The sequence below is a fragment of the Pseudorca crassidens genome, chromosome 3, assembly GCF_039906515.1.
Source record: "Pseudorca crassidens isolate mPseCra1 chromosome 3, mPseCra1.hap1, whole genome shotgun sequence".
Classification (NCBI taxonomy): Eukaryota; Metazoa; Chordata; class Mammalia; order Artiodactyla; family Delphinidae; genus Pseudorca; species Pseudorca crassidens.
The window spans coordinates 160,024,018-160,051,856 of NC_090298.1; the positions used below are offsets into that span (position 1 = coordinate 160,024,018).

Consider the following 27,839-nt stretch of genomic DNA (forward strand, 5'->3'; position numbering starts at 1 on the left):
AAGTTTGTGCCTTTTGACCACCTTCACACATTTTGCCCATCCTCCATCTCTGGCAGCCACCATTCTGTTCTCTGTATCTGTGAGCTTGGGGGGAGTTGGGGGTTGCTTTTCGTTTTTTAAAATTCCATATATAAGTGAGAGATTTTTTTCCATTATAGGTTATTAAAAGATATCGAGTACAGTTCCCCTTGCTATATGCTATACAGTTGGTTGTCTATTTTATATATAGTAGTGTGTATACTTTATTTTTTTATATAAATTTATTTTTTATTATTATTTTTTTTTTTGGCTGCGTTGGGTCTTCGTTGCTGCACACGGGCTTTTCTCTGGTCGCGGCGAGCGGAGGCTACTCTTCGTTGCGGTGCACGGGCTTCTCATTGCGGTGGCTTCTCTTGTTGCGGAGCACGGGCTCTAGGCGCGTGGGCTTTAGTTGTGGCTTGTGGGCTCTAGAGCGCAGGCTCAGTAGTTGTGGTGCACGGGCTTAGTTGCTCTGCAGCATGTGGGCTTTTCCCAGACCAGGCCTTGAACCTGTGTCCCCTGCATTGGCAGGCGAATTCTTAACCACTGCACCACCAGGGAAGCCCCATAGTGTGTATATTTTAATCCCAAACACCTGATTTATCCCTTGCCCCACCCTTTCCCCTTTGGTAACCATAAGTTTGTTTTCTATGTCTGTGATTCTGTTTCTCTCTTGTAAATAAGTTTGTATCATTTTTTTAATTATTTAAAATTTTTTTTTATTTTTGGTTGCATCGGTTTTTAGTTGTGGCACGTGGGATCTTCATTGCTGCATGCAGGTTCTCCCTTGTGGCACATGGGCTTCTCTCTAGTGTGGCATGTGGGTTTTCTCTCTCTAGTTGTGGCGTGCGGGCTCAGTAGTTGTGGCTCACAGGCTTAGTTGCCCCATGGCATGTGGGATCTTAGCTCCCTGACCAGGGATCGAACCCGCGTCTCCTGCATTGGAAGGCAGATTCTTTACCACTGGACCACAAGGGAAGTGCCTGTATCCTTTTCTTTTAGATTCCACATATAAGCGGTATCATATGATATTTATCTTTCTCTGTCTGACTTACTTCACTTAGAATGATAGTCTCTAAGTCCATCCATGTTGCTGCAAATGGCATTATTTCATTCTTTTTTATGGCTGAGTAATATTCAATTGTGTATCTGTGCCACATCTTCTTTATCCATTCATCTGTTGACGGACACTTGGATTGCTTCCATGTCTCGACTATTGTAAATAGTGCTGCTGTGAACATTGGCGTACAGGTATCTTTTTGACCCTTCCTCATTTCAGAAGGACTCCCTCTGGGGCTCTCCCACCTCAACCCCTCACTTGGAAGGCTCTTCAAAATTATCGTTTATATATGTATATAAAACTGAATCACTTTGCTGTACACCTGAAACTAACATAATATTGTAAATCAACTATAATTTTTTTTAAATATCATCTTTTGATCAGCGAGGTCATCTTGTGATTGGACCATCCCCTCGTCCACTTGTCCTCAACCCCAGGAGCGCTGGGCAGTGTCTGGTGTCGTTTGGGGGGTACTCCTGTCTTCTGGTGGATGGAGGCCAGGGATGCTGTTTGACGTCATAGAATGCACAAGACAGTCCCCCTACAGCAAAGAATGACCCAGCCCCAAATACCTGTGGTGCCGAGGCTGTTTTCTAAGCATGCATTCCATCTGTGGCTCTTAAAGTGCACCTGCGTCAGGGAACCCCAGCTCCTGTTGTGCTCATGAGGCTGAGTGAGCACGTCTGCTGGGAGACCGGGGCTGCTCTGCTACCCCAACACTTGACTTCTCATGGATGGGACTCGGCAGTCGGGGAGAGCCAGGCCCCTTGCCCAGCCCCTGCACCCAGGCCAGGAACCCGCTCCAACAGCGACAGCTTTAACACAGGTCACCAGGCAGCACCTGGGCCCGAGGCCTGCAGTGACACCCAGGCCTGTGTGACCACACTGTCAGGGCCATCGAGCAAGCCTGTGGGTGGTGATAATTTTGAGACACACCAAGCGTAGCACACACTGTGGATTGGCAGCCCTGAGGGTGGGCTTTGGGCCCACTTCCCGGCCCAGCTGCTGGGTGTCCTTCTCCCTCCCTCCCCACGCCTTGCCTCAGTGACACAAGGATCCAGTCCCTGAGCTCTCCAACTTTCCTCCCCTTCTCTCTCTCTCTCTCTCTTTTTTTAAAAAAATTAATTAATTATTTTAATTGAAGCATAGTTGGTTTACAATGCTGTGTTAGTTTCTGGTGTATAGCAAAGTGATTCATATATATATATATGTGTTTGTGTGTGCGTATGAATATATATTTAGATTCTTTTCCATTATAGATTATTACAAGATATTGAATATAGTTCACTGTGCTATACAGTAGGACCTTGTTGTTTATCTATTTTATATAAAAACAGTAGTGTGTATCTGTTAATCCCAAGCTTCTAATTTATCCCTTCCCCCCACCCCTTGACCCTGAAACAGGTGAAGCGAGAAATCTTAGTGGAAGTTCTGACCAAAAGAAAAACAGTGACCTCCAACGACAAACTCATCCTTCCCTATAGTCTCAGCGAGGTGAGTGCTGCCCTGGGCTTCTGTGAGGTGCCAGTCCCGAAAATATGAATACACAGGGCAGAAGGGGAGTCTTCAGGGACAGCTGGCATGGGTAGTGTTTTTCCTGCCCCTAAAGTGACAGCAGAGAACCCTGGCGACACTCTGGTTTTCACATGAGCTCAGGTGTGGCACAAAGCAGCCTGTACAGCTCATAAGGCCAGAGCCGGGGCCACGTGTGTGGTGTCTATGTCCAGCTGCTCAGCGGGCACGCTGGTTCTCACCAGCAGAGGATAGCCACCTGTGGCCCACAGGCCAAACTCAGCCCACTGCCTGCTTCTGTCAATAAAGCTTTATTTTCATACAGCCACGCCCGTTCATTCACATGCTGCTCTCCTGCTGCAGCAGCAGAACTGGCCTGCAAAGCTGGTCCTATTGACTCACAGGCCCTTGCCCGAAAAACTTGCGACCGCAGGGCTTGAGCATGACCTTTACAACCATTGTGTGGGTCCCTAAATCCTGATAAGGCACCTCTCCCTGGCCTTTGCGCCAGCCTCGATGTTTTCTCTGTGATGTGTTTTTCTTGTGTTTTTACGCCTCTAGACTTATAGCTTGGGGAGCAGCAGGAAAGTACCTAGCCGCAGTGGGGGGTGGATTTTTAGCTGGTGGTGGAAGCTGCTTAGGCATCTGAAGTGGGTACTGCAGACAGCTGGAGCCCCTGTGGGCAAAGGCACCCAGCCGTGGTACGTGAAAGGTGCCGCAGGTCACCTGAGCCTGCAGCACGGCTGCTCCCCAGAGGCGCCAAGCTGAGCAGAAAAAGACCACGTACAGGGCTGCGTCCTACACGGCTCCATTTCCACAAAACCAGAGGGACTCGTTCTAGATCTTGAGAGCAGGCCAAGTGAGTCTTGTCACAACTTAGATCTGAGAACATACAAAGAAGGAATTCCTTGTATGTAAATTAGACCCCAAAAAGCCTTTTTAAAAAGTGGTAAAGACCATCGCTGCTTTTAGGCACCCAGTGGTGGGGCCCATGGTGCTCCCAGAACCGCAAGGGACCTGGTTTTGAACCCAGCCCAGCCTCCTGGTTCGTTCTCCCATGGTGCCCTCCCTGAGCCTGCGTTCCCACCCCAGCAGTCCCCAGGGTGCTCTGAGGCCAGCCAGCCCATGAGAAAGACTTGGCCCAACCGCAGGCTGCCAGGTCAGGGCTTCACGCTTCACGCTTGGGTGGGCCAGGGCATCCAAGCTGACGGGACAGCATGCGAAGTGAGAAGGGGGCTTGTCAGATGAGTTGGGTGTTTCAAGTCACCACTTCAGTCTCCCCGCCTGTGCATACAGACCTCAGGGCCTGACCCGCCAAGGTGTGCCACCCACTCTGTACCCACAGGCCATCACCGCCCGCGACTCCATGGCCAAGTCACTATACAGCGCCCTGTTTGATTGGATCGTGCTGCGGATCAACCACGCCCTCCTCAACAAGAAGGACATGGAAGAGTCCGTCTCGGTGAGGACCACACCCCCTCGGCAGGCAACCCATGACGTCAGCTGCAGTTGGTCGGGCACAGGCCAGTTCTTCCCACGGCAGGGCCAGGGAACCGACGGGATGCGATTCTCAGGGCCCAGCACAGAACGGAAACACAGGACTCCAGGCTTCCCCTGCACGGGGTACCGGTTCAATCCCTGATCGAGGAACTAATATCTTGCATGCCGTGCAGCGTGGCCCAAAACAAAACAAAAACCAAAAATCAAAAAACCACAGGGCTCCTTGTTTAATATTACGGGTTCTAAGGCCCTCACCAGCAGACAGGCTGCTCCTGAGGGAGGGCCCACCAGTAATAACCATTCTCTCTGTCTCCCCAAGTGCTTGTCCATTGGGGTCCTCGACATCTTCGGGTTTGAAGACTTTGAGAGGAACAGTTTTGAACAGTTCTGCATCAACTACGCCAACGAGCAGCTCCAGTATTACTTCAACCAGCACATTTTCAAACTGGAGCAGGTAAGGACATATCATCTTATTCGCCCATCCCACCCAAGGAGGAAAAGAATGAGCCAGAACCGGGATCTCCCTTGGGACCTGGTCTGTCATCAAACCCGCCCCAGAATTTTTCTCTGCAAAAAAAAGGGAGAGTCTGGGAACATTCCCACCCAGCCCAGGATGAGGCAAACGGCAGGGATATTTGGAGCCACAGCTCAATTTTGTACCTTCTCTCTGCTCAGACATGAAAGTCCTTTTGGTGGGAGAGAAACTGAGTTGCCTTGTAAGGATTTGCTTCAGTCAACAACAAAGATATCCTGTCTTAACGCGTCTTCACACTGAGAAATAACCAGCCGTCTTTACCCAAGTATCATCCTTCCCATGATTGATTCTGATGGGGAAAGAAAACTGATGGGTTTATAGAGATGCTTAGCTAATTTTACTATTACGTCTCTTGGCGGAAAGTCACATTTCTCGCTTGAAATATGGCTGGTCCGCATTGAGTTGTGCAGGAAATGCAAAATACATAGCGGATTGCGAAGACATAGCTTGGGGGCAAAAAGGGAATGTAACATGCCTTGTTGGTAATTTTTTATGTCAATTATGTGTTGACATACATCATACACCTTGGGTATGTTGGGTTAAATTAAGTATATTGTTAAAGTTAACTTCACCTGTTTCTTTTCACATTTTTAAACATGGCTGTTAGAAGTTCGAAATGACATGAGTCTCTCACATTATATGACTATCAGACATTGCAGTTCCAGAGCAGGGGCCGCCCAAAGTTATTGGCACGTGGCCACGCTCATTTGTTGACATAGCATCTGTGGCTGCTTTCACGCTGCGACAGCAAAGCTGAGTCATCGTGTGGACACCATCTAACTTGTAAAGCCTAACATATTTACCATCTGGCCCTTTACAAAGAAAGCTTGCTGACCCCTGGCGGGGGTTACGTGTGATTTTCAGCACTTTGCTGTGATACGGTAAATCCCCTACATTACGAATGAGTTCCATTCCGAGGGCGCGTTTGTAAGTACAATTTGTTCGTTAAGTCCAACAAAGTTAGCCTAGGTATGCAACTAACACCATTGGCTATATAGTACTGTACTGTAAATAGGTTTATAATACTTTTCACACAAATAATACATAAAAAACAAACAAACAGGGCCTTCCCTGGCGGCGCAGTGGTTAAGAATCCACGTGCCAATGCAGGGGACACGGGTTCAAGCCCTGGTCTGGGAAGATCCCACATGCCACGGAGCAACTAAGCCTGTGCGCCACGACTACCGAGCCTGTGCTCTGGAGCCCACGAGCCACAACTACTGAGCCCACGTGCCACAACTACTGAAGCCCGCGCGCCTAGAGCCCGTGCTCCGCAACAAGAGAAGCCACCACAATGAGAAGCCTGCGCACCGCACCGAAGAGTAGCCCCCGCTCATTGCAGCTAGAGAAAGCCCGTGCACAGCAACAAAGACCCAATGCAGCCAAAAATAAATAAATTAATTTAAAAAAAACAAACACAAAAAATAAAGAAAACATTTTTAATCTTACAGTACAGTACCTTGAAAAGTACAGTAGTACAGTACCACAGCTGGCATACAGAGGCTGGCATCGAGTGAACAGGAAAGAAGAGTTACTGACTGGAGGAGGGAGAGGAGATGGGAGATGGTAGAGCTGAAGGATCGTCAGCAATAGGAGACGGAGGGCAAGCTGCACAACCACTTGTAGAGGATGCACGCATGTGACAATGTACGCCAGACACGTGAACTAACTTAAGTGATTGGACATGCAAATGCACGTTTGCATCTTTGCAAGTTCGCAACTTGAAGGTTCGTACGTAGGGGACCTACTGTAGATGTTTGACAATGTGCATTCCTGTGGCTAACTGTTCATTTATTGAATAATTTTATAGTTTTATTGTTATATTCCTATTGGTACATTAATGTGCATTCTATGTTATTTGCACATTTATATTTAAATATGTACAAGCATGCGTAAATAAAATGTTTTTTATATGACGTGTGCTACATAAATATTAACATGTCCATGAAATGATGAACTTACCGGATACCCCTCGAACCCTGCAGGAGGAGTACCAGAGCGAAGGGATCTCGTGGCACAACATCGACTACACAGACAACGTTGGCTGCATACATCTGATCAGCAAGAAGCCCACCGGCCTCTTCTATCTCCTGGATGAAGAGAGCAAGTGAGTGTCCACGGCCCAGTGCGTCCGCAGACCCGGGCACCATTCCGGCTCTGCAGCCCCAGAGCCTCACCCCAAATCCATACCATCCCAAGAACTTCCAAGTTGCTCAGACTCATGCGGCCACAAATCCTGACCTCACGTTTGCAAAATACAGTACCATCCACCACAGAAATATTAACACTCGAGATAGCTGTGAACTTGGAAACACACCCTCCTGGGAGTCCTCGGGCAAGTATTGGGGGACCTGAATCTAGAAACTGGGCATGGGCTTGGTGCGTCCTTGCAAAGGGCAGGGCGTGGAATCGGGCCCAGATGCGAGATTCTCTACCAAGCCTGCCGCCCCTCGTCCACAGGACACCATGAAGGCTGGAGAAGGTATTTTTAAGGTGCTTCATGCTTGGTCACCCAGCCAGAGCTCCTGAAATCGCAGACAGACTAAACCAACAGAAATGTATTCTCTCACAGTTCTGGAGACTAGAAGTCCAAAATCAGTATCGGTGGGCTGAAATCAAAGTGTGGGAAGGGCCACCCTCCCTCCAAAGGCTCTAGGGGAGGATGCTTCTTTGCATCTTCCAGCTTCTGGGGGTCCAGGTGTTCTTGGCTTGTGGCTGCATCACTCCAATCAATCTCTGCCTCTGTAGTCACATCATCTTCTCTCTTTCTGTCTCATCCCCTCTTATAAGGACTCCAGTCCTAGTAGATTAGTGCCAACCCTAATGGCCTCCCTTTTTTTTTTTGGCCATACCACCACGCAGCTTGTGGGATCTTAGTTCCCCGACCAGGGGTTGAACCCCGGGCCTTCGGTAGTGAAAGCTCCGAGACCTAACCACTGGACTGCCAGGGAATTTCCCCCTGATGACCTCTTCTTAACTTGATTACATCTAAGGTCACATTCCCAGGTTCTGGGGGTCCAGATGTGGACAGTCTTTTTATCAACCACTTTATCAGGCCCCTTGTTTGCTGCTGAAGTCCCCTCAGGGCTGGTGTGAATCAGCCATACCTCCTGTCTCAGACCAAGTCCCGTCCAGGACAGGACACATCCATCCTAGGCCGGGATCTGCGGAGAGAACGTCCAGACAAGGGAAGAGGCAGGGTGCTAGGAAGGGCTAAATCATCACTCCTAGGAAACTCCCAGAGCCGAATCTGTGGGAAGTGTGCAAGACAGGGTGGGGCGGAGCAGGGTCAGATTTGTCTTTGTTGAAAATCTTTCTATTTAAAAAAAAAAAAAAACAAAGTCTTGCTATTTTAGTTCATCATGGAGTTGGGGGAATGGGGGCAGGGGCGGAGAAGGCTTGAATTGAATTTGCTAAAATAGTGTGTTAAAATGTTATTTATTTCCACAACTGAGTGAATGGATCTCTCACGCTCCACACCCTGGCCCTGGCAATGATGTGCCCTGTAGCTACAGAGACTCTCCTCCTCTGCCCCCTGTTAAGCCACGGAGCCAGGCATCGGGGATTTGGAGGCACGTCTTTCTGCCCGTGTTTTGCGGTGAGGCTGGGCAGAGGCTGGGGATGCCAAAGCTGGCTGTGGCATTTCCTTCCTGGGAGGCCAAAATAGCCAGGTACAACGGCTCCCTTATTCTGCCCCCAGCCCCCCTCCCGGCTTCATCCCGTTCTGCTGGCCCCTCCCTCTAACAGAGGAACACGGACAAGACCCACTCCAAGACACAGCACCCAGGGGCAGATGGGCCTGAGACCGGAAGTCATCCCATCCTGGGATTATTCCAGGAGCTGCCCACGGCAGGCCCAGGTCCAGTCTTGCCTGGACCGCACGTTCGCGTGAGCGCTGGGCTGCTCTGCCTGGTCCAAGTTTGCTCCGCAGCCCCAAGTGCATCACTTTGCTCACAGCCTCTTCAAGCCAGGTGGCAGGTTCCCGGCCCTCGGCCCCGTGCTCAGCCTGCAGGAGCCCAAGCACCCGCCCACCTCATCCACGGAGGGCCCGCGACCTGCAACGCAGAGTGGGTGACCGGCCGCAGTTCCTGCAGTTAAAGGTCTTACATCCTCTTCCCAGCTTTCCCCACGCCACGAGCCAGACCCTGCTGGCCAAGTTCAAACAGCAGCATGAGGACAACAGGTACTTCCTCGGCACCCCCGTCATGGAGCCGGCGTTCATCATTCAGCACTTCGCAGGGAAAGTGAAATATCAGATCAAGGTACGCAGCCATCCGCTGCCATCATCAGTCAAGTCACGCTCTGCCTGGGAGGCGGGAAGGGGACTGCGTGGGTACCCTGGAGGCCCCTTCCCTCTGGCACTTGCTCTGTCCCTCTTCTTTTTTTTTTATACATTTATTTATTTATTTTATTTTTGGCTGCATTGGGTCTTCGTTGCTGCACACAGGCTCTCTCTAGTTGAGGCGAGTGAGGGCTACTGTTCGTTGCAGTGTGCGGGCTTCTCATTGCGGTGGCTTCTCTTGTTGCGGAGCATGGGCTCTAGGCGCACAGGTTTCAGTAGTGGCGGCTCGTGGGCTCTAGAGCGCAGGCTCAGTAGTTGTGGCGCACGGGCTTAGTTGCTCCATGGCATGTGGAGTTTTCCTGGACCAGGGCTCGATCCCGTGTCCCCTGCATTGGCAAGGCGGATTCTTAACCCCTGCGCCACCAGGGAAGCCCCGTCCCTCCTCTTTATTGCTCTTGCTGGGCGAAGTTTCAGGGCTCTCGGACCCAGTGTCAAACCCCTGGCTCTACTGTCGAGGGCTCCACGGCAGGAGCCACGTCTCTGTTGTTGAGATGCACTGCCCACTAGTCCTTCCCATGCTGGCCCCCAGGGCCTCGGCCGGCACTGGCAAGGGACCACCCCCCTCCATCATCCCTCCTGCCACCCCCCACCAGGACTTCCGGGAGAAGAATATGGACTACATGCGGCCGGACATAGTGGCCCTCCTGCGGGGCAGCGACAGCTCCTACGTTCGGGAGCTCATCGGCATGGACCCCGTGGCCGTGTTCCGCTGGGCGGTGCTCCGGGCTGCCATCCAGGCCATGGCCGTGCTCCGGGAGGCCGGGCGCCTGCGGGCCGAGAGGGCTGAAAAGGCTGCAGGTAGGAGGGTCCCCAGGTCACTGTTGAGAAGAGGACACTCATAGTCCGTTGCAAAGTGTACATTTTCATTTCATTTCGCACATTCCCAAGGTTGTACAACCAGCACTTCTCTCTGGCTCCCCAAACTCTTTTTTTTTTCTTTTCCATTATAGTTTATTGCAAGATATTGAATATAGTTCCCAGTGCTATACAGTAGGACTTTGTTGTTTATTTTATATGTAATAGTTTGTATCTGCTAATCCCAAACTCCTAATTTATCCCTCCTGCCACCCTTTTCCTTTGGTAACCATAGGTTTGTTTTCTATGTCTATGAGTCTGTTTAGTAAATAAGTTCATTTGTACTATTTTTCAGATGCAACATATAAGTGATAGCATATAAAATTTGTCTTTCTCTGTCTGACTCACTTCATTTAGTATGATAATTTCTAGGTCCATCCATGTTCTGCAAGTGGCATTGTTTCATTCTTTTTTATGGCTGAGTAATATTCCATTGTGTAAATATACCACATCTTCTTTATCCGTTCATCTGTTGATGGACATTTAGGTTGCTTTCATGCCTTGGCTGTTGTAAATTAGCTCCCAAGGTCTTTTATCGTCCCAAACGGAAAGTCTGTAGCGGGGTGTATAATTTAACCTCATACGTGCAAGGCAGGAAGGTGTGTCACCACTTTTCTGTGAGGATAACCTGAGGCCCAGAAGAGCTGAGTGGCTCCCCCAGGGTCACTCAGCTCGAGATACCAACCACGGCATTTTAGGAAGGGTGTCTATTAAAGGAGGACCAAAAGGTTAAAGCCTTTATGAGAAGTAGGAAATAGATGATGCTGTTTTGTGGGGAATGGAACATTTCACGGTTCCCCGTTCTGCCCAAATTTGAGTGTCAGGCCCTTTTTTTTTTTTTTTTTTTAAACGGGCTCAAGTCAGGATCACAGCCTCCATGGAAAAGTTACAAAGCCCTTCAGCTACAAGCGACCCCCACCCCCCAAACTTCATCTGCTCTGTGTCCCCAGCAGGTCTGGGCAGCTCTGGTGCCCGAGGTCACCTGGGAGAGCTGCAGAGAGGAGCCAGCACCCCATCGGAAAAACTGTACCGGTGAGCGAGACCTTGATTTATCCCAAGTGAAGCCAGTAGTCAGCGGCATTGTTTAAAATGGCGCCAGAAACCCGACACTCTGAACCCAGGTCGGGGTTGACCAGAATAAGGAACACAGCAGCCGCTTCAACAAGAAAGACCCAGAAGTAACGGCATCTGGTGGCCGCATTTCTGCGAGGCAGGCCTCGTGCATCATCTGCCTTAGGGGGATGTGGGCGGCTCAGTTTACAAAGGAGCTTTTCATGGCCGGTCATGACCGTTGGCGGGTGGGGCCCAAGGGCTGCTGGTCTCACAGAGCAACAAGCTTGATTTAAGAGCACTTCCGCCCTTAGCCTGCCTGGGGTGTCCCGAAAGCCAATCAGCTAAGTTCCTTCACTCTCAGTCAGAAACACAGATGCACCGTTGCTTATAAGGGTGTCTTGTGGCCACCTAGCAATGGCCAAGGGTCCTCCACGTACCGCAGTTGCTACTGAGTGTAAAAGTGAGCAGGCTTGCGCTTCCAGGATTAAAAAAGGCTACACTGGACAGACATCTGAGGCCATGACAAAGCCAGGGGAGGGACCCTTCTGGCAGCCTGAGAGAGGCAGGCTACATTGAGAAGGGACCACTTGGGCCAGACAAGGCAGGCAGGGTGTGCTAGCCGTGGGGGCAGCATGTGCAAAGGCCCTGGGGCAGCTGAGTCCCCAACCTGTTTCTCAAGACTCAACAAATTCCCCAGGAGCGAGTCACTAAATTTCAAAACATGAAAAAGTCATTTTATTTTTGAACACTTTATAATAAAAACTCCCTCAGGAGATTCACAAACGCATATGTGTGGAGGTAGAGCTAGCACCTAGGTAAGTGACCCCATGTCGTTTGTCTGAAAGCAGCGTGTCATTTTCCTCCCTTTAAAAAGGTGCATTTTTAAATCAGCTTTTTCACCCAAAAGGAGGCAAGAGAAAAAAAAAAAAGAAAACCACGTCCCAGTATTTGAAAGTGGCCCCTGACCCACTTGGTCTCCCCAGGGCCTGGCCCCCGGGCTGCGAATCCTGCCCCAAGAGCGCATTTAGTTTATACAGATTCTCCCTTTCAGCTGCTCAATGCTAGATTTCTCATTTGACGGCTCTGAGGAGTTCGATATTAACGCTTTTGAGGACATCATTGCTTTCTATGAAAGCAAGAAGTAAGTAGAAGCAAGGGCCTTCGAACCCAAGACCAGGGAGGCACGCCCAGGGGAGCCGTCACCCGAGGTGCTCAGCGCAGTATCCAGAGCAAGAGGGGGATCGGCGAGCCGAGGGGCGCTCTCGCCAGCTTTGGCCACGTCAGGGGGGTGTGGGCTGGAGCCAAGGGCCTCGTTGTCATCAGGAGCTCTGGCCGCTGCACTGACCGCTCAGGGTGTGGAGGTGAAACGTGACCCCTCTGTTGTCTTTGCTCTGTGCCTCCCTGGAGGGTGAGGGAGCAGAGGTAAGTGTGGCCATTCCGGCCCTGGGCATGGTGCATGGAACACAGACAGGGGGCTGCCGATCGGGGTCTTCCCAGGCCAACTGCTCAGAGCTTAAACATGTATTTAAAATAACTGGAACGAGGAATTTTTACAAAAGAGAGAAGGTCCCAGCTCATCCTGCAGCCGTCGCCACCTCATTTCTAGAAGTTCTATCCAAAACATTTGTCATCTAGACGTTTTTCGCGAGCATTCAGTTTTTGTCTCTAAGCCATTCTCATTCTCACACCTAAAATGTATGCTCAGCCCTGAACCCACGGCAACTGAACAAAAGAAAGCTAATAAGGTTGAATTTGGGGGGGTAAGGATCTTCAGTTAGGGTTTCTCACCCTTGGCACTCTGCTGGGTCACCCTGTGGTAGGGCCGTCCTGTGCACTGCAAGGAATTGAGAGGCATCCCTGGCCTCCACCCTCCAGATGCCAGTAGCGCCCCCTCCCCCAGTCAGGACAGCCAAGCATGGGGGATGGGGGGCAGGGGGCGGCATCGCCCCAGGTTGATCCGTGTGTGAATTCCAATTTGTTCTTCCCAAGGCATTTCTTGAAGCCCACAAGGAGGCAGCCCACAGAACCATCAGGAGAAACCAATCTGCTGCTTCCCACAGAGACCTCCCCGGTCTTCTGTTTTCAGTAGCCCCTTGATACTTTTTACAGACTCCAAAAGGCTCTTAAACGTGAGGCCTTTTCCAGCGATCCGAGATGCCATGTTGCAAACTCTGTTCAGCCGGAAGTGGCCCCAGCCCCCTGCCTCCCGGGAGGGCGGAGCCTCCTTGGGGTGGGCTGCTGCTCCCGGGTGAAGCCCTCTTCTTGGTGCAGGAGGGAGTGGCGGCAGCGTTCAGGCTTCCCCCAGCTGCATGTTTTGGCTCCAGTGGCCTGAGGACGGTCCCGACCGTGCCAGGGACCCTGAGGTGGCGGGCCCGCTGCTCTAACTTGGTCTTCTCTCTATCACTGCACCCCTCCCCCCCACCCAGCGATTTGCATGACCAAATCATCAAGACCATCAAAGGATTGCCCTGGCAGGGTGACGACCCCCGTAGGCTTCTCCAGTCCCTCAGTCGGCTCCAGAAACCCCGCACCTTCATCCTGTGAGTCCCCCCTGAGGCTGTGGGCACCCCCCGCTCCCCCACAAGTGCAACGACCGCCTCCCCGCCCGGGCCCGGCCCACGTGGGCTTCCTGTAACACTGAATCAGCCACTCTAAACGCTGCGCTGTCTTGTGGTTCTGTTCTCACACCAGCCGTCGCTAAGTGGTCCTCGTAATACTCCCTCCCTGGTGTCTGCACTGTGACCCAAATCCTTGCCAGCTCCCCAGTGCCCAGCACAGCTTCACAGGAATGCTCCCCCACGAAGCATCTGATTTTCTGCCCCCAAATGTGCAGAGCAAGGCTTGCTTCCCCTCGCCCCACCCCCGCCTTTGCCACCGTGAGCTTATAAAGAAGCCGTCAGAAGCAGGGTGTGCAATTTTGCGGGCCTCCGCGCATCCCGTGACCCTGCTTTGGGGGCGTGACGTGATACAAAGGGCCAGAAACCACACAGACTAGGTTTGGACCTTCCACTAACTCACTGCATGACCTGAGCGCTCTGAGCATTTGGCCTGTGTCTGCAAAGCAGGGGTGATGATTTTCGTACCCACATACCAGGTGGGCAGCAGCCTCAACCAATGGGCACAAGCAACCGCTCGGGGCTCAGGCCAGCAGAGAGCAAAGCTTGTGCCTGCCGTGCAGCCTGTTTGCAAAGTCATTTTTATTATGCCTCATTCCACCCCACCGGGATTAACGTGAAACCTGACACACAGAGAACCTCACAGCCGAGCATCTTGCAAATCTGTGGGGAACCGTTTCCTCAGTGGGTCTTAAAAACAGGCCAAGCTGCAATTTTTTTTTAAATCTTTCTCTCCTCTGCAAGATTCCATAAAGTGTCTAAGAGGGTAGGGGTCATCCCCCCTCCCTCGGCCAAAAGATCAGCTTTCATTTTTAACCTTCTGCCAGTCCAAAGGCTCCCCTACCCAGGCCCCATCTCAGTTCTTTGCGAGACAGACCCCTGCCCTGCTGTCGGGGCGGGGGCGGAAGGGTCTCTGCGGACGGCTTGATGTTTGCCAACGTGTAGCAAATAGAGCTGGGACACCTGGTAGGCGTCAGAGCCTCGCGGGATCCCCCGAAGCCCCATGTGGGGCATCCCACCATCGTCCCGTGAGATCCCAGCTCCCCCATAGCCAGCCCTGTGCTCTGCCCTGTAGATGACCAGCCAGCCCTTCTGCTCCCAGACCAAGTGGCCCCCAGACCAGGTGCTCCTGCCACCCCAGGGGCAGCCGCTGGCCCAGTGAGGCCGGTGTGCACAGTCACAGGAGCAACAGTCCCCCACACATGTGCAGGGGAGCCCACCAGGTCCCCGGCGAGGCGGCGGCCTCGTTGCACTTGTGCCTCTGGACTCTCTTCCTCTCTCTGTTCTCACTCCATCTAACCCGCAAGGTGTGGCTTGCTGAACTAACCCAGATCCAGACATCGTGTTCCTTCTGTTCACAAAACCATTTTTAATATTTTGACAGGAAAAGTAAAGGTATCAAACAAAAGCAGATCATTCCAAAGGTAAACACGTGCGACACCGTCTGACACTGCCTTGCAAGCGCCTGGTTCAAGTTTTTCTGGAAAACTGGGGCGGCGGGGGGGGGGGGGGCGGGAGGTGACTTTTAACTTCTCAAGCTTCTTTGATTCCTTCCCTTTCCTATCATCTCCCCCTTCCCCTCTAGAAAACAGTGTCTCCTGTTGAAATGATACAGAGGTGTCTTTGTTTGGGTTTCCTAGAGGCAGGGCCTGTGATGGGGATCTCTGCACAAGTGGTGTTTAAGGGGGAGCTCCCAGGAGAAACCCGAAGTGGGGGGAGGGAGGGGGAAGTAGTCTGGGCAGGGTCAGGACTGAGCCAGGAGGTGGGCTCAGCCTGATCCCCCGGGGAGCCCAGGAGTGTTTACCACAGAGCTTATCTCGCCGAGAGGCAATGGGACCCTTCTGTCATATCCCCACATCAGGGGTCTTTAGCTGCGAGCCACCTCCAGAGGGTGGGATGGCTGCAGCACCTCGTGGGCATCCAGGGAGAGGAGGCCCTTCAGTCAGGGTGGTCCTGTCAGGAAGGGGGCAGCTGTGCACCGCTGGCAGCCAAGACCCCAGCAGCCGGCCTTGGGTCAAGTGCACCCTGATGTTCTGTCTAGTCTCTACGTACAGCGTGCAGACGGAGAGTATATAGCAACAGGTGGGCCAACAGGTCTGGCCAACAGGTGGGACAGCGCTAGTCCCCCTCATCAGCGACAGTAAGGGTTGGCCCATGAGGGAGAGCTGGCCGGAGGAGCGCACGTGGAAACACGGGGTGCTTGGCATTCCTTGAGCTGCGAGGAAGGAAGCCAGCACTCTAGCTCTTGGCTTCTGGGCACTCGGGCCACAAGAGGCTGTAACCAGCCCGCCCGGAGGCAGCGCCATCCACAGGACACAGCCCAGGTTCAGTCCCCCTGTCACCACCACCAGGCCCACCTGCCCCCACCCTGTCTCTGACAGCACAACCCCAAGACTGAGCCTCAGAGCTGCCACCTGGGAGGGGCATTGTTTTGACTCCGGGGACGTCTGAGAGGTCTCCCAGTGCCCGCTGGGGCTTTGGGAGGGCAGGCCGGACCCTGTGTTTCTATCCTAGAACCTGCTGGACTCCAAATCCCTGAAACTCATCATCAGTATGACCCTGCACGACCGCACCACCAAGTCCCTGCTGCACCTGCACAAGAAGAAGAAGCCGCCCAGCATCAGCGCCCAGTTCCAGGTAGGTGGCCCAAGGGGGCAGGAGGCGGTGCTGAACTCAGCCTGACACTCACGTGGCTGGGTCAAAACAAACCCAACACAGGCAGCCTACTGTTATCCCGGGGGCTCCTGACCTCGTCAGAGCTTGACATTTGGGGTTGGGTCATCCTCCGTGGTGGGGGCCGTCCTATGAGTTGTGGGACGCTCAGCAGCATCGCTAGCCTCCACCCACCAGATACCAGCAGCGCTGTCCAGTCACGACAACCAGAAAGCCTCCAGATCTTGCCAAATTCCCCTGGGGTAACAGAATCACCCTTGGTTGAGAACCACCAAGTTAAAAGAGTCATGAATCAGCATGTGAGTTGACGTGACCACCAAACTGTGTCCTTAGGTCATGTTTCCCTTTTTTACCTGGTTGCCAGGAAGCTCAGGGACACTTTCTTTCTTTTTTTCAGTGGGGTCCAATGGCCGCTGGCCCTTTTTTTTTTTTTTTTTTTTTTTTTAATTACCCCATGTAGGAACTACCACAAATCCTTTTTGGAAGCAGCAGGCCAGAGACTAAAGCCACTGCATCCATGGTCCCTTCTGAGGCTGACCCGTGTTTTAAATCCCAGAAAGAGTCTATCTGGTTCCACCACCTTCCCCGCACTGAGACAGAAGCAGGAGGGCCCTGGGAAGATGGTGGCTCTCAGCCATGGGGACCCCTCAGCTCCCTTGGGGGCTCCCCGGGGTAGCACAGCCTCTGGTCAGAATGTCGCGCTGCAACCTCCCATGTCCTACATTAGCACGGATGCCCCGCTGCCGATACAGGCAGGTGACCTGGCTCCCCTCCCACCGAGGAGTGTGTTCTTGGGGGTCCCAGCTCAGCACCTTCCCCCTCTCTCCCCAGACATCCCTTAATAAGCTCCTGGAGGCGCTGGGGAAGGCAGAGCCCTTCTTCATCCGCTGCATCCGCTCCAACGCCGAGAAGGTGAGGGGCTCCCACGTCTCGGGGGCGGTGAAAGCCAGGCCGAGGTCTGGTGGCTCGGCAAGGGGTGTTCCTGTTGTGGGGGGCGGTGGGCGGTGCTGGGAGCGGGGAGGGCTGGTCAGGAGAGTCCTCAAGGAAGCAAGTGTCCACACAGGTTTCGGGAACTGTAGACGTGTGCTGTAGCCGGGGGTAGAGGGGGTCAGCAGGAGGCAGCAAGGGCAACCTGGTGACCAGCCAAGAATAGAGACGTCCTCTGGAACATGGCGGGGCTCCAGAGAAAGTCTGTCCGAAGAGGGACAGGTCGGGGGTGCTCTTCAGATATATCCCAAAGGCAATCAGTGCAGAGAATGTGCTGGAAGGAAGAGGTTGAAGTCAGGCAACAGAGCCTGCCGCTCATCCTGAACTTTCTGGAAAGACAGAGCACGAGTGGGGGCCAACAGTGGCGGGCTCAGCCCCTGCAGCCAGGCTTCCTTCTCCCCAGGGGTCCACCGGCCACTCCATCCCCTCAGGGACTTTGCTGGAGGCCATTTGGGACCTGGGCTCCCTCCCAGGCACAAACCGATCTCTGAGCAAGTGCCTCTTGGCAACTCTGTTCACCCACGCTCTCTGTCTCTACTCTTCCTGTTTCCCTGCCTCTCCCCTGCTCCTGGGACGCTCTGCTAACGTCCAGAGCCCAGCTTGGCCCTGCCAGGTGCCACGGCTTTCCGTCCCCAGGCGAGGACCTGGACTCACTCTGTCTCCCCTCCCTTGTCCCATTCCTGGTCCCCCAGTGGCATCTCAGAGAGTTCTGTCCCCCTTCCCCACCTTCCACCAGCAGCAGAATGAGGCCTGTCTTCTCCACCCATTCGGATTTTGCCTCAGCTTTGGGCAACTCGGGAAACGCTCCATCAGCACCTGCTTTGGACATGGGCCATGGCTGCAGATCATTCTTTGCTGTAGGGGGCCCTATGCTATGCTTTTTAGTGTATTGAGTAGAATCCCTTGTCTCCAAGAGCCCACCACATACCAGAAGCCCCCCCCCCAACCCAATCATGACATCCCTCCCCTCATGCCATTCCCTCCCCTCCATCCACTTAAAATAACCCCCACCAGCATGGAGTCCAGGCCCCTGAGCTCTGGGCTGGAAGCTCACTGATCCAGCCTTATTTCAGCCCCTCCTCCCCCTCACCCCCACCCCTCCATCAGCAAGCATCTCTCTGCATCCCTGTCCATCCCTTGGCTTCCCCTTCCTCCTTCGGGCCTTCACCCAGCTGCTCCCTGCCCGCCCCCCCTGCCTGTCCTCTACTCAGCCCTCAGGACTCAGCCCAGGGTCCCCTCTCCTATGACACCTCCCACGGGGGGCCCAGCAGTGTGTTCTGTCTGCCGAATCCCCACTACTCACCCTGATAGGTGGCACAGGGTATGAGTTTAACAGGTTTGGAAAGGGGCCTTTAGGAAATAACTCTTTGCAGCAAATTCTCTTGAGTGAGGCAGTGAGAAGTGGCATCTGTCTCCCGGACAACAGGGAATAGAGCAGATCAGATGGCCAAGTTTTCTAGAAGAGATGAATGCCTTAGGCATCACTGCTGAGTGGCCCCATGTCTTTATTCCCAAAAAAACGTCTGGAGCAAGGAAAAAAAAAAAAACAGATCCTGCAGGTGCCCGCGCCTGCCAGGTTGGGGACATTCCCAGATCAGCCCCAGCCCACAGGTGTGCCCTGACTGCATCCGTATCTGGAGTCCCGAGGGATGGCAGTCACGTGGGAATAGACACCTCTTCCCAGGGATCCTGTCCCCAGCCACCTACAGGCATCTGCCCTGATTGCTCAATCCTGTTTCAGAAAGAGCTGTGTTTCGATGATGAGCTGGTGCTGCAGCAGCTGCGCTACACAGGCATGCTGGAGACCGTGCGGATCCGGAGGTCGGGCTACAGCGCCAAGTACACGTTCCAGGTAGGATGCTCTTGTGCACATGCATGGCTGCCTGGGATACTAGCCACCTCCGGAAAGAGCGCGTCTATGGAGCATGAGCCTGGCAGGTTACTTTCCATTAGGGTTTCTTCACACTGGCTGGCACTGTTGGCATTTGTACCAGATCATTCTTTTCTCATGGTCGGGGACATAGTGCCTCGCAAGAGGTGTGTTAAACCAAGTGGGGAAGAGGGAACTGTACAAGCAGATCCCTGTGCAGGTCGGCCCTTTATTGAGCATCTTCTGTAATACACACTTTTATACCCAGCTCTTTTATTCTGTCAACCAGCAGCAAGGGGGCCCTGCTTCCTATTTTCCCAATATGGAAACTGAGGCCCAAGGAGGTGATGACTTCAGAGATGACTCCCTGGGCTTTCTAGAAACACAGAAGATCACCAGTAACCTCACATTGGTGAAGACCAAATTACAGCAGTTTCTCAACCACGTCACCGTTGACACTTGGGGCTGGGTCATTCTCTGTGGTGAGGGCCGCCCTGTGCACCATTGGGTGTTGAGCAGCATCCCTGGCCTCCACCCGCAAGATGCCAGGAACACTATTCCCCTGAGTTCTGACAACCCAAGATGTCTCCATGTATCACTGAATGTCCCCAGGGGTCCACATGGCCCAGGTTGAGAACCCCTGGCTCATGCTGGGAGCTGGCAGCAGCTGTGTGGTGCTCGAGCACTGGGCCTGAAACCAGAGGCGGCAGCACGTGGTCCCCGTTCAGGCTTTACCCGTATGGCCTCAGGGACATGGCTTCATTGTGGCATGCCTCCCTTTTTCATCCACAGAATGGGAATGTCATCTTTCTGATCCTACATAAATAGGAAAGGCAAATTACCGAAAAGGGAGAAAATGCTGGTGTGTCTCATTAATGGCTTCGCTCTTAAAAATTTGGCGTAATTGTTTACTTAAAAAGGGCATACCTTAGGACTTCCCTGGTGGTGCAGTGGTTAGGATGCTGCGCTTCCACTGCAGGAGGCACAGGTTCTATCCCTGGTTGGGGAACTAAGATCCCGCATGCCGTGCAATGAGGCCAGAAAAGCGAGGGCAGTGTGGGGACATGCCTCCAGCTATGGTTCAGCCTTCTAATGAGCCAGACTGTGGGCCCCCCAAGAGCAGCTCCATCTCCTGGCTGCCCCCCAACAACGCCAGCACCCAGCAGGTCCTCAGTGGTCACTCACTGACTGACTGAAAGATCGGTGCTCTGTGTCTGCGACAGTCTTTCTTAAGCTTTAGACTGTTTCAGAAAGTCCAAGATTTTAGCTTTGTCAGTACTGTTCACATCAAACCAAGTTTTGCCTTCAGAAACTCGGCTTGACCAGAGAATTGCTGGAGCCCCGTCTTCTTGTCGGGTGGCAGAAACACTAACGCAGATTTTCCTTTCTCGGCCAAAATCACCCAGGATTTCACGGAGCAGTTCCAGGTACTGTTGCCCAAGAATGCCCAGCCCTGCAGGGAGGTTATCTCTGCCCTGCTGGAGAAGATGGACATAGACAAGAGGAGCTACCAAATCGGCAAGACCAAGGTCAGTGTTTGCACCCCTCAGGGTGGCTGCAAACTGTACCCCACCTTCTGCTACACACAGGGTCCTCGCATGGCCCAAGCCACTCACTGAAAAATAAGGGGCTCTGCTGAGGAAGTGCGTTTCTTGGCGCCCAGCACGTTATTTCTTCCTGGAAGGCAGAGGGGCAGACCTAAGGTGTGGGGCTCAGGCATCAGACCATCACACCATAGCACAGGATGTTCAGGAGCTAGTCGGTAACCTTTGTAATGTCTGGCAGCTCCCCAACAGGGCTCTACCAGATGTGACAAGTCTCCTCACAGTGCCCCAACAGGTTAATCATATAGAGTTACCATGTGGCCCAGCAATTCCGCTCCTAGGTATCAACCCAAAAGAACTGAAAATAGATGTGCAAACAAATCCTTGTACATGTATGTTCATAGTGGCACTAGTCACTTGCCAAAAGGTAGAAATAATTCATGTATCCATCAACAGATGATAGATAAACAAAACGTGGGCCATTCACTTAGTGGAGTATTATTCAGCCCTGATACACGCTTACGTGGATGAACCTTGAAAACGTCATGCTGAGTGAAAGAAGTCAGACACAAAAGGCCACAGATTGTGTGATCTCATTGATATGAAATGTCCAGAACATGTAAATCCATAGAGACAGAAAGCAGATTAGTGGTTGCCAGGGGCTGGGGGAGGGGGTTAGGAAATGACTGCTGATGGGCACGGAGTCTCCCTTTGGGGTGATGGAAATGTTTCAGAGCTAGATCCAGGTGATGGCTGCACAATATTGTGAACGTACTAAATGCCACTGAATTGTTCACTTTAAATGGTTAATTTTATGTTCTGGGAATTCTATCTCAATATTTAAAAAAAAAAAAAAAAAACTCCCCTTGGTCAGGTCAGGTCAGTCAGCACACCAGCTTGGTCTCACGTAATCCCGGGGTGGGCTGAGCAGACCTGTCGAGTACAGGGGTTCTGGAGGCCATGTTGACCCCTCCTGTGCCCACTCCCTGCTAGGTTTTCCTGAAGGAGACGGAGCGGCAGGCCCTGCAGGAGACACTGCACCGGGAGGTCGTGCGGAAGATCCTGCTCCTGCAGAGCTGGTTCCGGATGGTGCTGGAGCGCAGGCACTTCCTACAGATGAGGCGGGCGGCCGTCACCATCCAGGTCCTGAGGGGGCCCATGGGGCCGGGGGCGGGGGTGGCCGGGGTCTCGCCCTCCCAGCCCCTGAATGCCCCCTCCACTCTCAGGCCTGCTGGCGGTCCTACCGCGTCCGCCGGGCACTGGAGAGGACACAGGCAGCAGTGTACCTCCAGGCCGCATGGAGGGGCTACCGGCAGCGGACAGCCTACCAGCTCCAGAGACAGACCATCATCCGTCTGCAGAGCCTCTGCCGGGGGCACCTGCAGCGCAGGAGGTGAGCAGAATGGGACCAAGCCCCCCGCCCCCCCGCCCCCCAGAACATTCCACTCACCGAAGGGCTGCCTGAGACACCGTCTGGCCAGTGGAGCTGTCTGGACACAGGGAGGCTGAGGAGGGGCTGGCAGGCATCTAGCCATCTGGGCACACAGGACCCTAGAGGGACGCTCCAGGGCTGGTAGGTGGCACCTACTGGCAAAACCCCAGGTCACCACTGGCGGTACTCAGTCTCTGCCAGGGACCCCCGCACCACCACTGCACCTGCCCACCCCAGGCAGGTTGGCAGAGCACCTGGATTCAGAGCTGGAGGGTTCAGGCCACCAGGACCAGCCATCAGGGGGCTCCCCTCACCCCCGCTCACACACGAAGCCTGGGAATCCACCAGGACAGGGACCCCAAAGGAATTCAGAGGGTTCTGAACAGATCCCTCCCAGAACAGACCTGATAAAGGTTCCCCTGAACCAGCCAGGCAGAGGTGGCCATGACAACAAGAGGCCATTCCGTGTCTCCCCCTTCCCTGACTGAGGAGGTTCTGCCTTTCCAGAAGCATCTCTGAGGGCCAGGGTCTCGCCACATGCCACCTGGCCCCCCACCCCTGCACCTGCAGGTAGAAAAGGGGTCCCCAACGCCCTGGGTGGATTTGTTCCTGAAAGCACTCCCTTCACTTTCCCCCCACCAGCTTCAGCCAGATGGTGGCAGAGAAGCAGAAGGCTGCAGAGAAGGAGAGGGAAGCCCAGCGAGCCGCCAAACAGGAAACAGCAGAGACCGGGCCGGGCTGGGCAGCTGGGCAGGAGCCCTCGCAGGGCCCAGAACCATCCAAGGACGGCGAGCATTTGGAGCTGGAGCCCGAGGCGTGGCCCAGTGACGGGTCCCCCGTGGAGAGCTCCCGACCGGAGAAGGCGCCCCCAGCCCAGAAAAACGCAGCCGAAAGTCACGAGAAAGTGCCCAGCAGCCGGGAGAAGCGCGAGTCACGCCGGCAGAGGGGGCTGGAGCACGTGAAGCTCCAGAACAAGCACATCCAGTCCTGTAAGGAAGAGCACGCCCTCAGAGAACCTTCTGGAAGGGCCGTCCCAGAGCCACAAGAGAGCCTCGCAGAAGACAGAAAGGAGGACAGAGAAGATGAAAGCCCTCGGGACGCGAGGACGGACACAGGGCTGGCTCCTCCTGAAAAGCAGCCCGAGGAGCCCCCGCAGCCCACGCCGGGCAGCCTGGTCCCAGCTGAAGCCCAGGGCGGGAGCCCCAGGCCCGGCCACGTGGAACGACCCACCAGCCTGGCCCTGGACAGCAGGGTCGGCGTGCCGACCCCCGGTGCCACCCCGGAGACTCCCAAGGACAAGAGCAAGCTGGGGGTTGGCCCGAGGGCCCAGGACAGGCCCGAGAGCCCAGGAGGCTCCACCCAGATTCAGCGGTACAGGGACCCAGACGCCGAGCGGCTGGCCAGCGCCGTGGAGCTGTGGCGGGGCAAGAAGCTGATGACCGCTGGCCCCAGCACCGTGCTGAGCCAGTCCCTGGACCTCAGCAAGCGGCACCGGGCCGAGGGGGTCGCCCTCACGCCCACAAAGTAAGCCCTGTACCCTCCTTTCTCCAAGGGCTGGGGTGGGTGGGCAGGGTCGGGGGTTACATAGCCAAAGCCTGGAGCAGGACCGAGGCAGCGCCACGCATCCCAGAAACGCGTGAGGCTCTGTGCCTGAGAGCTGACACCAGGTGGGTAGGAGCCCCAAGGAAGAAGGGCCCAGGGGGTGGGGAGAGGCTCGGGGAAGACGAGGCACCTTCCGGGAACCCTGAAGCCCCTGTCCAAATGAGCCCAGTTCACACAGAAAGCCTCCAGCCTTGTGGAAAGTGGTCCCTTGGGTTGAGGTCCCCCCCTCCCCAGCCTGCCTGGACCTCAGTTTCCTCATCAACAGTGGGACTGATTACACGCACCCAGAGGCTGAAAGAGCAGCTCTCGACACACTCGGACCCCAGTTGGCTAAATATTGGTGACTCCGAATCACCAGCCCCTTGTCCCAGAGGGCTGCCTGTCCAAAGGAATAAAGAGATGGAGGAAGATGCAGGCCTTTTGCTAGGGCAGGCTTTCTCGGCCTTGGCACAGTGGACCCCTGGGGCCGTCTCGATCTCTGTGGTGGGGGCCGTCCTGGGCACGGTGGGGGGCAGAACAGCATCCCTGGTTTCCGCCCACCAGATGCCAGTAGCACTACCCTCTCCCTCTCAGTCATGGCAACCCCAAATGTCTCCTACTCACCCTTGTCAGTAAAAGCCATATTTCTGTGATCTCGCAGGGAGAGGCGCATTTCCTTATCCACGAGCGACGTCTCCAGGCTCCTCTCGTCCCCGTCCCAGACCAAGACTCAGGTAAAGCTTTAGGCGGCAGCTCTCACCCCTGAGGGTCCAAGCACCACCAGAAGGGAACGGTGGATAGAATGCATGGTGGCACCGGGACCCACACCTTCCCTCCGGAGAGGGCGCCTGCCTTTGCTTACCCAGCCCCCCTCCCCTACAGCCTTCTGCAGAAACCATGGACGGGGAGCCCAGCACGAAGAAGCTGGCCATCCAGAAGAAGAAGTCGGGTGACACATCCTTGGGGACAGATGCTGGGCTGTCCCCAGGCTCCGTCGATTCTAAGTAAGTGTGGGGTTTTGGGGTGTGGGCTCAGGCCACCAGAGGACACCCAGGGTGTCCAGGTCCTCCAGTCCCGGAGCAGTCTGATCTCCTAAGCTGATCACACGTTTCTCACTTTTTTTTTTTTTGGCCACACGGCTTGAAGGATCTTAGTTCCCTGACCAGGATTGAACCTGGGCCCTGGCAGTGAAAGCACAGAGTCCTAACCACTGAACCACCAGGAAATTCCCATAAGCCGACTGCACTTATATGAAGCTCTTTTGGGGAGACGTTCGCTTAGCAGTTCCGTGAGGAGAAACCCACGCGGAGCTCGGGTTGTGGCCACATTGGGGTGAAATGATTCCCACTGAAACCTAGAGCCAGTGTGGGTCACCTCCTCTGAGGCCACAGACAGACAGTGTCCATTTGGCTGTTTATGGAATGAGAACCAGCTCCCAGCTTCTCCATCCCCACATCCAGGAACCCCTCCTTGGTCCTTAGATAGCAAAAACTGGGCCAAGGCTCTGTCCCCAGAAAGCCTCTGCCACAGTGCTCTGTTCACAGAGCAGAGAGGTTGGGCCCTGGGACGGGGGAGCTTTGACCCAAACTCAGGACGGGAGCCTGAGGACGGTGAGGAACGGGCTGCAGTGGGAGGAGAGAGCCCCCTACTTTCAGGAGACCCCACCACCACAACAAAGTACCACAAACAGGGTGTCTTCAAACAATAGGAGTTTACTCTCTTGTGGTTCTGGAGGCCGGAAGTGTGAAATCAAGGTGTGGGCAGGGCCGTGCTCCCTCCAAAGGATCTCGGGGAGGATCCTTCCTTCCTTGCCTCTTCCAGCTTCTGGGGGCTCCAGGCATTCCTTGGCTTGTGGCTGCATCACCCCCCCTCCAATCTCAGCCTCTGTCTTCACATGACATTCGTCTCTCCCCTGTGTCTTCTCTTTTTCTGTCTCTTATAAAGACACTTGTCATGGGCTTTAGAGCGCATCTGGGTAATCCAGGATGACTCAGAATCTTGAGATCCTTCATTTAGTGTCCTAGTCCATTCGGGCTACTGTAACAAAACACCACAGACTGACCTGGAGGCTGGCAGTCCAAGATCAAGGTGCCGGCAGATTTGATATCTGATTCATAGACACCTTCTTCTTGCTGGGTCCTCACATGGCGGAAGTGGTGAGGGAGCTCTCTGGGGTCTCTCATGAGGGCATGAATCCCATTCATGATGGCTCCACCCTCATGACCTAATCAGCTCCCAAAGGCCCCACCTCCCGACACCATCACACTGAGAGTTAGGCTTCAACATACAGATATGGGGGGACACATATTCAGTCCATAGCATTTAGTCACATCTGCAAAGACCATTTTCCCAGATAAGATCATGCTTATAGACCCTGAGTGTTAGCACATGGACATACCTTTTGGGTGGAGCCACCATTCACCCCATCACATGCCCAGTATCCATAGTACATGATTTGCTATTTATTCTTTGAGGTTTTTTTCCCCTAACCTTGTGTCTATAAAAGAATCTTGGGGGAGGGGACGGGGGGGTAATTTTTTTTTAATGTGAAAATGGGGTCACGCTGTGACATCTGCTCAGCATCTCGCTCTTTTGCCCGACTCCCCTGTCAGTTCACACAGATCAACCGTATTTTTAGTGGCATCCCCTTCCAATGATAACCAAGACGAGGGCTATTTCTCATTACAGTAAGTGGACCCTTGTTTGGCCTCACATCTGCCTTCATTTCCTGAGGCTTAAGCGGAATCCCTTACTTTGTCCTACAGATCCACGTTTAAGAGACTTTTCCTGCATAAGAACAAGGATAAGAAATACAGCCTGGAGGGCACAGAGGAGACAGAGAACACAGTACCCGGGCAAGTCGTACTGGAAGCCGCCGCCATGAAGAAGAATCTAGAAGGTTGGTCTCCCGCAGCCTCAGGGACAGACAGCAGAGCCACTGGGGCCCCTGAGGACAGTCTCCAGATGGGGCCTTGAGTCAGCTGTGGGCCAAGCCCTGGCTGCAGGGCTTTGGGACTGGTCCCCATCCCCAGAGGCGCTCTCTGGCCGCGGACCTCAGTGTGTGACAGCACAGGTCCCTGGTTCTCTGCACTTGTGACCATGCCCCAGAGGCCAACCTGAGTCTTCCCCAGGAACCCACGGCCCTTACCAGCCTCTCCTGCCTCCCGCCCCCCTCCCCAGCCCCCTCCAGCCACCAGCACCGCCACGCCGCCGGCGAGAAGCACGCCAAGGAGCCAGGAGGCAAAGGGAAGAAGAACCGGAACCTCAAGATTGGCAAAATCACGGTGTCAGAGAAGTGGCGAGAGTCGGTGTTCCGCAAGATCACCAACGCCAACGAGCTCAAGTACCTGGATGAGTTCCTGCTCAACAAGGTGGGCCAGCCGGGGCCCCGGGCCTCCCCAGAGAGCCTGGCAGTTTTGCAAACCACCTGGCAGTTTTGCAAACCGTCATACCAAAGCCTTTATCAGGCGGGAATGGAAAGTCCAGGTCCACGGTTCCAACACACAGAAAGTTCTGGAAACCACACCCTTGTTCCTAAGTTTGGCATCAGCTGCTTTTCTGTAAAACCTGGCAGGGGTTCCCGAGAGGTCGCTTGTAGCCTACATTCATCCTGCTCGGTGGGGATGCTTACGTTTTGCTACAAAATGTGTGTCTTATTATGGGGGCCGCACAGAACGTGTGGAAGCGAGTCACACCTGCATCACCTGATTCTGGGACCCCCGGCCCTGCCGGAATCATCTAGAGCACACGTGCATGTGCACACGTGGGTTGGGCGCCCAGCAGAGGCATTCTGTCCTGCAGTTCCTGCCCAGGAAGTTTGAGATCCGCTGTTGAAAGACACGTGGTTTGCTGTCTCAGAGCGCCCCTTGGGGGCAGTGGCCCACTTTCTCACACACATGAGAAAAAGGAAGCATTAGCCTCCAGAATAATCTTCCAGGCAAGGCACCTGACAGGTGTCCTGCCAGGCTGCTCCTGTAGGTCCTGCAACATTTCCTTGTCCTGCCGCTCAGCTGCAGCTGACCGCGAACAAATTATTTTACTTAGCACACACTTTTACAAAATGCGTTCAGTTCCAGGCAATGATTGAGCACTTAGCGTGCGAGACAGAGGTGAAGAAATCACAGCCTGCACTCAGGGTATTCATGGCCCCAGCCGCAGGCAGTCCCACAGCAAACAGTGTGGTGTTTGAGAGCTTCAGAAGGAGACAGAGGGCTGACAGGAACAGTTAAGGGGTGGAGGCATGGTGAAATGACCAGGCCATT

At 54.0% G+C, this 27,839-nt stretch overlaps 1 protein-coding gene across 11 annotated transcripts in view; it reads left to right on the forward strand.

Annotated features, from left to right (window-relative positions):
• The window catches only part of MYO9B (myosin IXB), a 90,987-nt gene that overhangs the window by 52,650 nt on the left and 10,498 nt on the right, over positions 1 to 27,839 (forward strand). For 5 of the 11 annotated variants that reach the window (XM_067733139.1, XM_067733129.1, XM_067733132.1 and 2 more), the window contains exons 8-28: positions 2,483 to 2,572; positions 3,936 to 4,052; positions 4,410 to 4,544; positions 6,611 to 6,732; positions 8,746 to 8,887; positions 9,561 to 9,765; positions 10,773 to 10,854; positions 11,927 to 12,016; positions 13,302 to 13,415; positions 14,875 to 14,914; positions 16,005 to 16,127; positions 16,995 to 17,075; positions 18,892 to 19,002; positions 20,427 to 20,549; positions 21,558 to 21,707; positions 21,791 to 21,957; positions 22,639 to 23,520; positions 24,239 to 24,311; positions 24,460 to 24,581; positions 26,343 to 26,476; positions 26,758 to 26,948. In XM_067733139.1, the coding sequence (XP_067589240.1) occupies positions 2,483 to 2,572; positions 3,936 to 4,052; positions 4,410 to 4,544; positions 6,611 to 6,732; positions 8,746 to 8,887; positions 9,561 to 9,765; positions 10,773 to 10,854; positions 11,927 to 12,016; positions 13,302 to 13,415; positions 14,875 to 14,914; positions 16,005 to 16,127; positions 16,995 to 17,075; positions 18,892 to 19,002; positions 20,427 to 20,549; positions 21,558 to 21,707; positions 21,791 to 21,957; positions 22,639 to 23,520; positions 24,239 to 24,311; positions 24,460 to 24,581; positions 26,343 to 26,476; positions 26,758 to 26,948 (3,294 nt within the window). The remainder of the gene's footprint in view (positions 1 to 2,482; positions 2,573 to 3,935; positions 4,053 to 4,409; positions 4,545 to 6,610; positions 6,733 to 8,745; positions 8,888 to 9,560; positions 9,766 to 10,772; positions 10,855 to 11,926; positions 12,017 to 13,301; positions 13,416 to 14,874; positions 14,915 to 16,004; positions 16,128 to 16,994; positions 17,076 to 18,891; positions 19,003 to 20,426; positions 20,550 to 21,557; positions 21,708 to 21,790; positions 21,958 to 22,638; positions 23,521 to 24,238; positions 24,312 to 24,459; positions 24,582 to 26,342; positions 26,477 to 26,757; positions 26,949 to 27,839) is intronic. The other 6 variants (XM_067733130.1, XM_067733135.1, XM_067733133.1 and 3 more) reach the window with 6 other exon arrangements.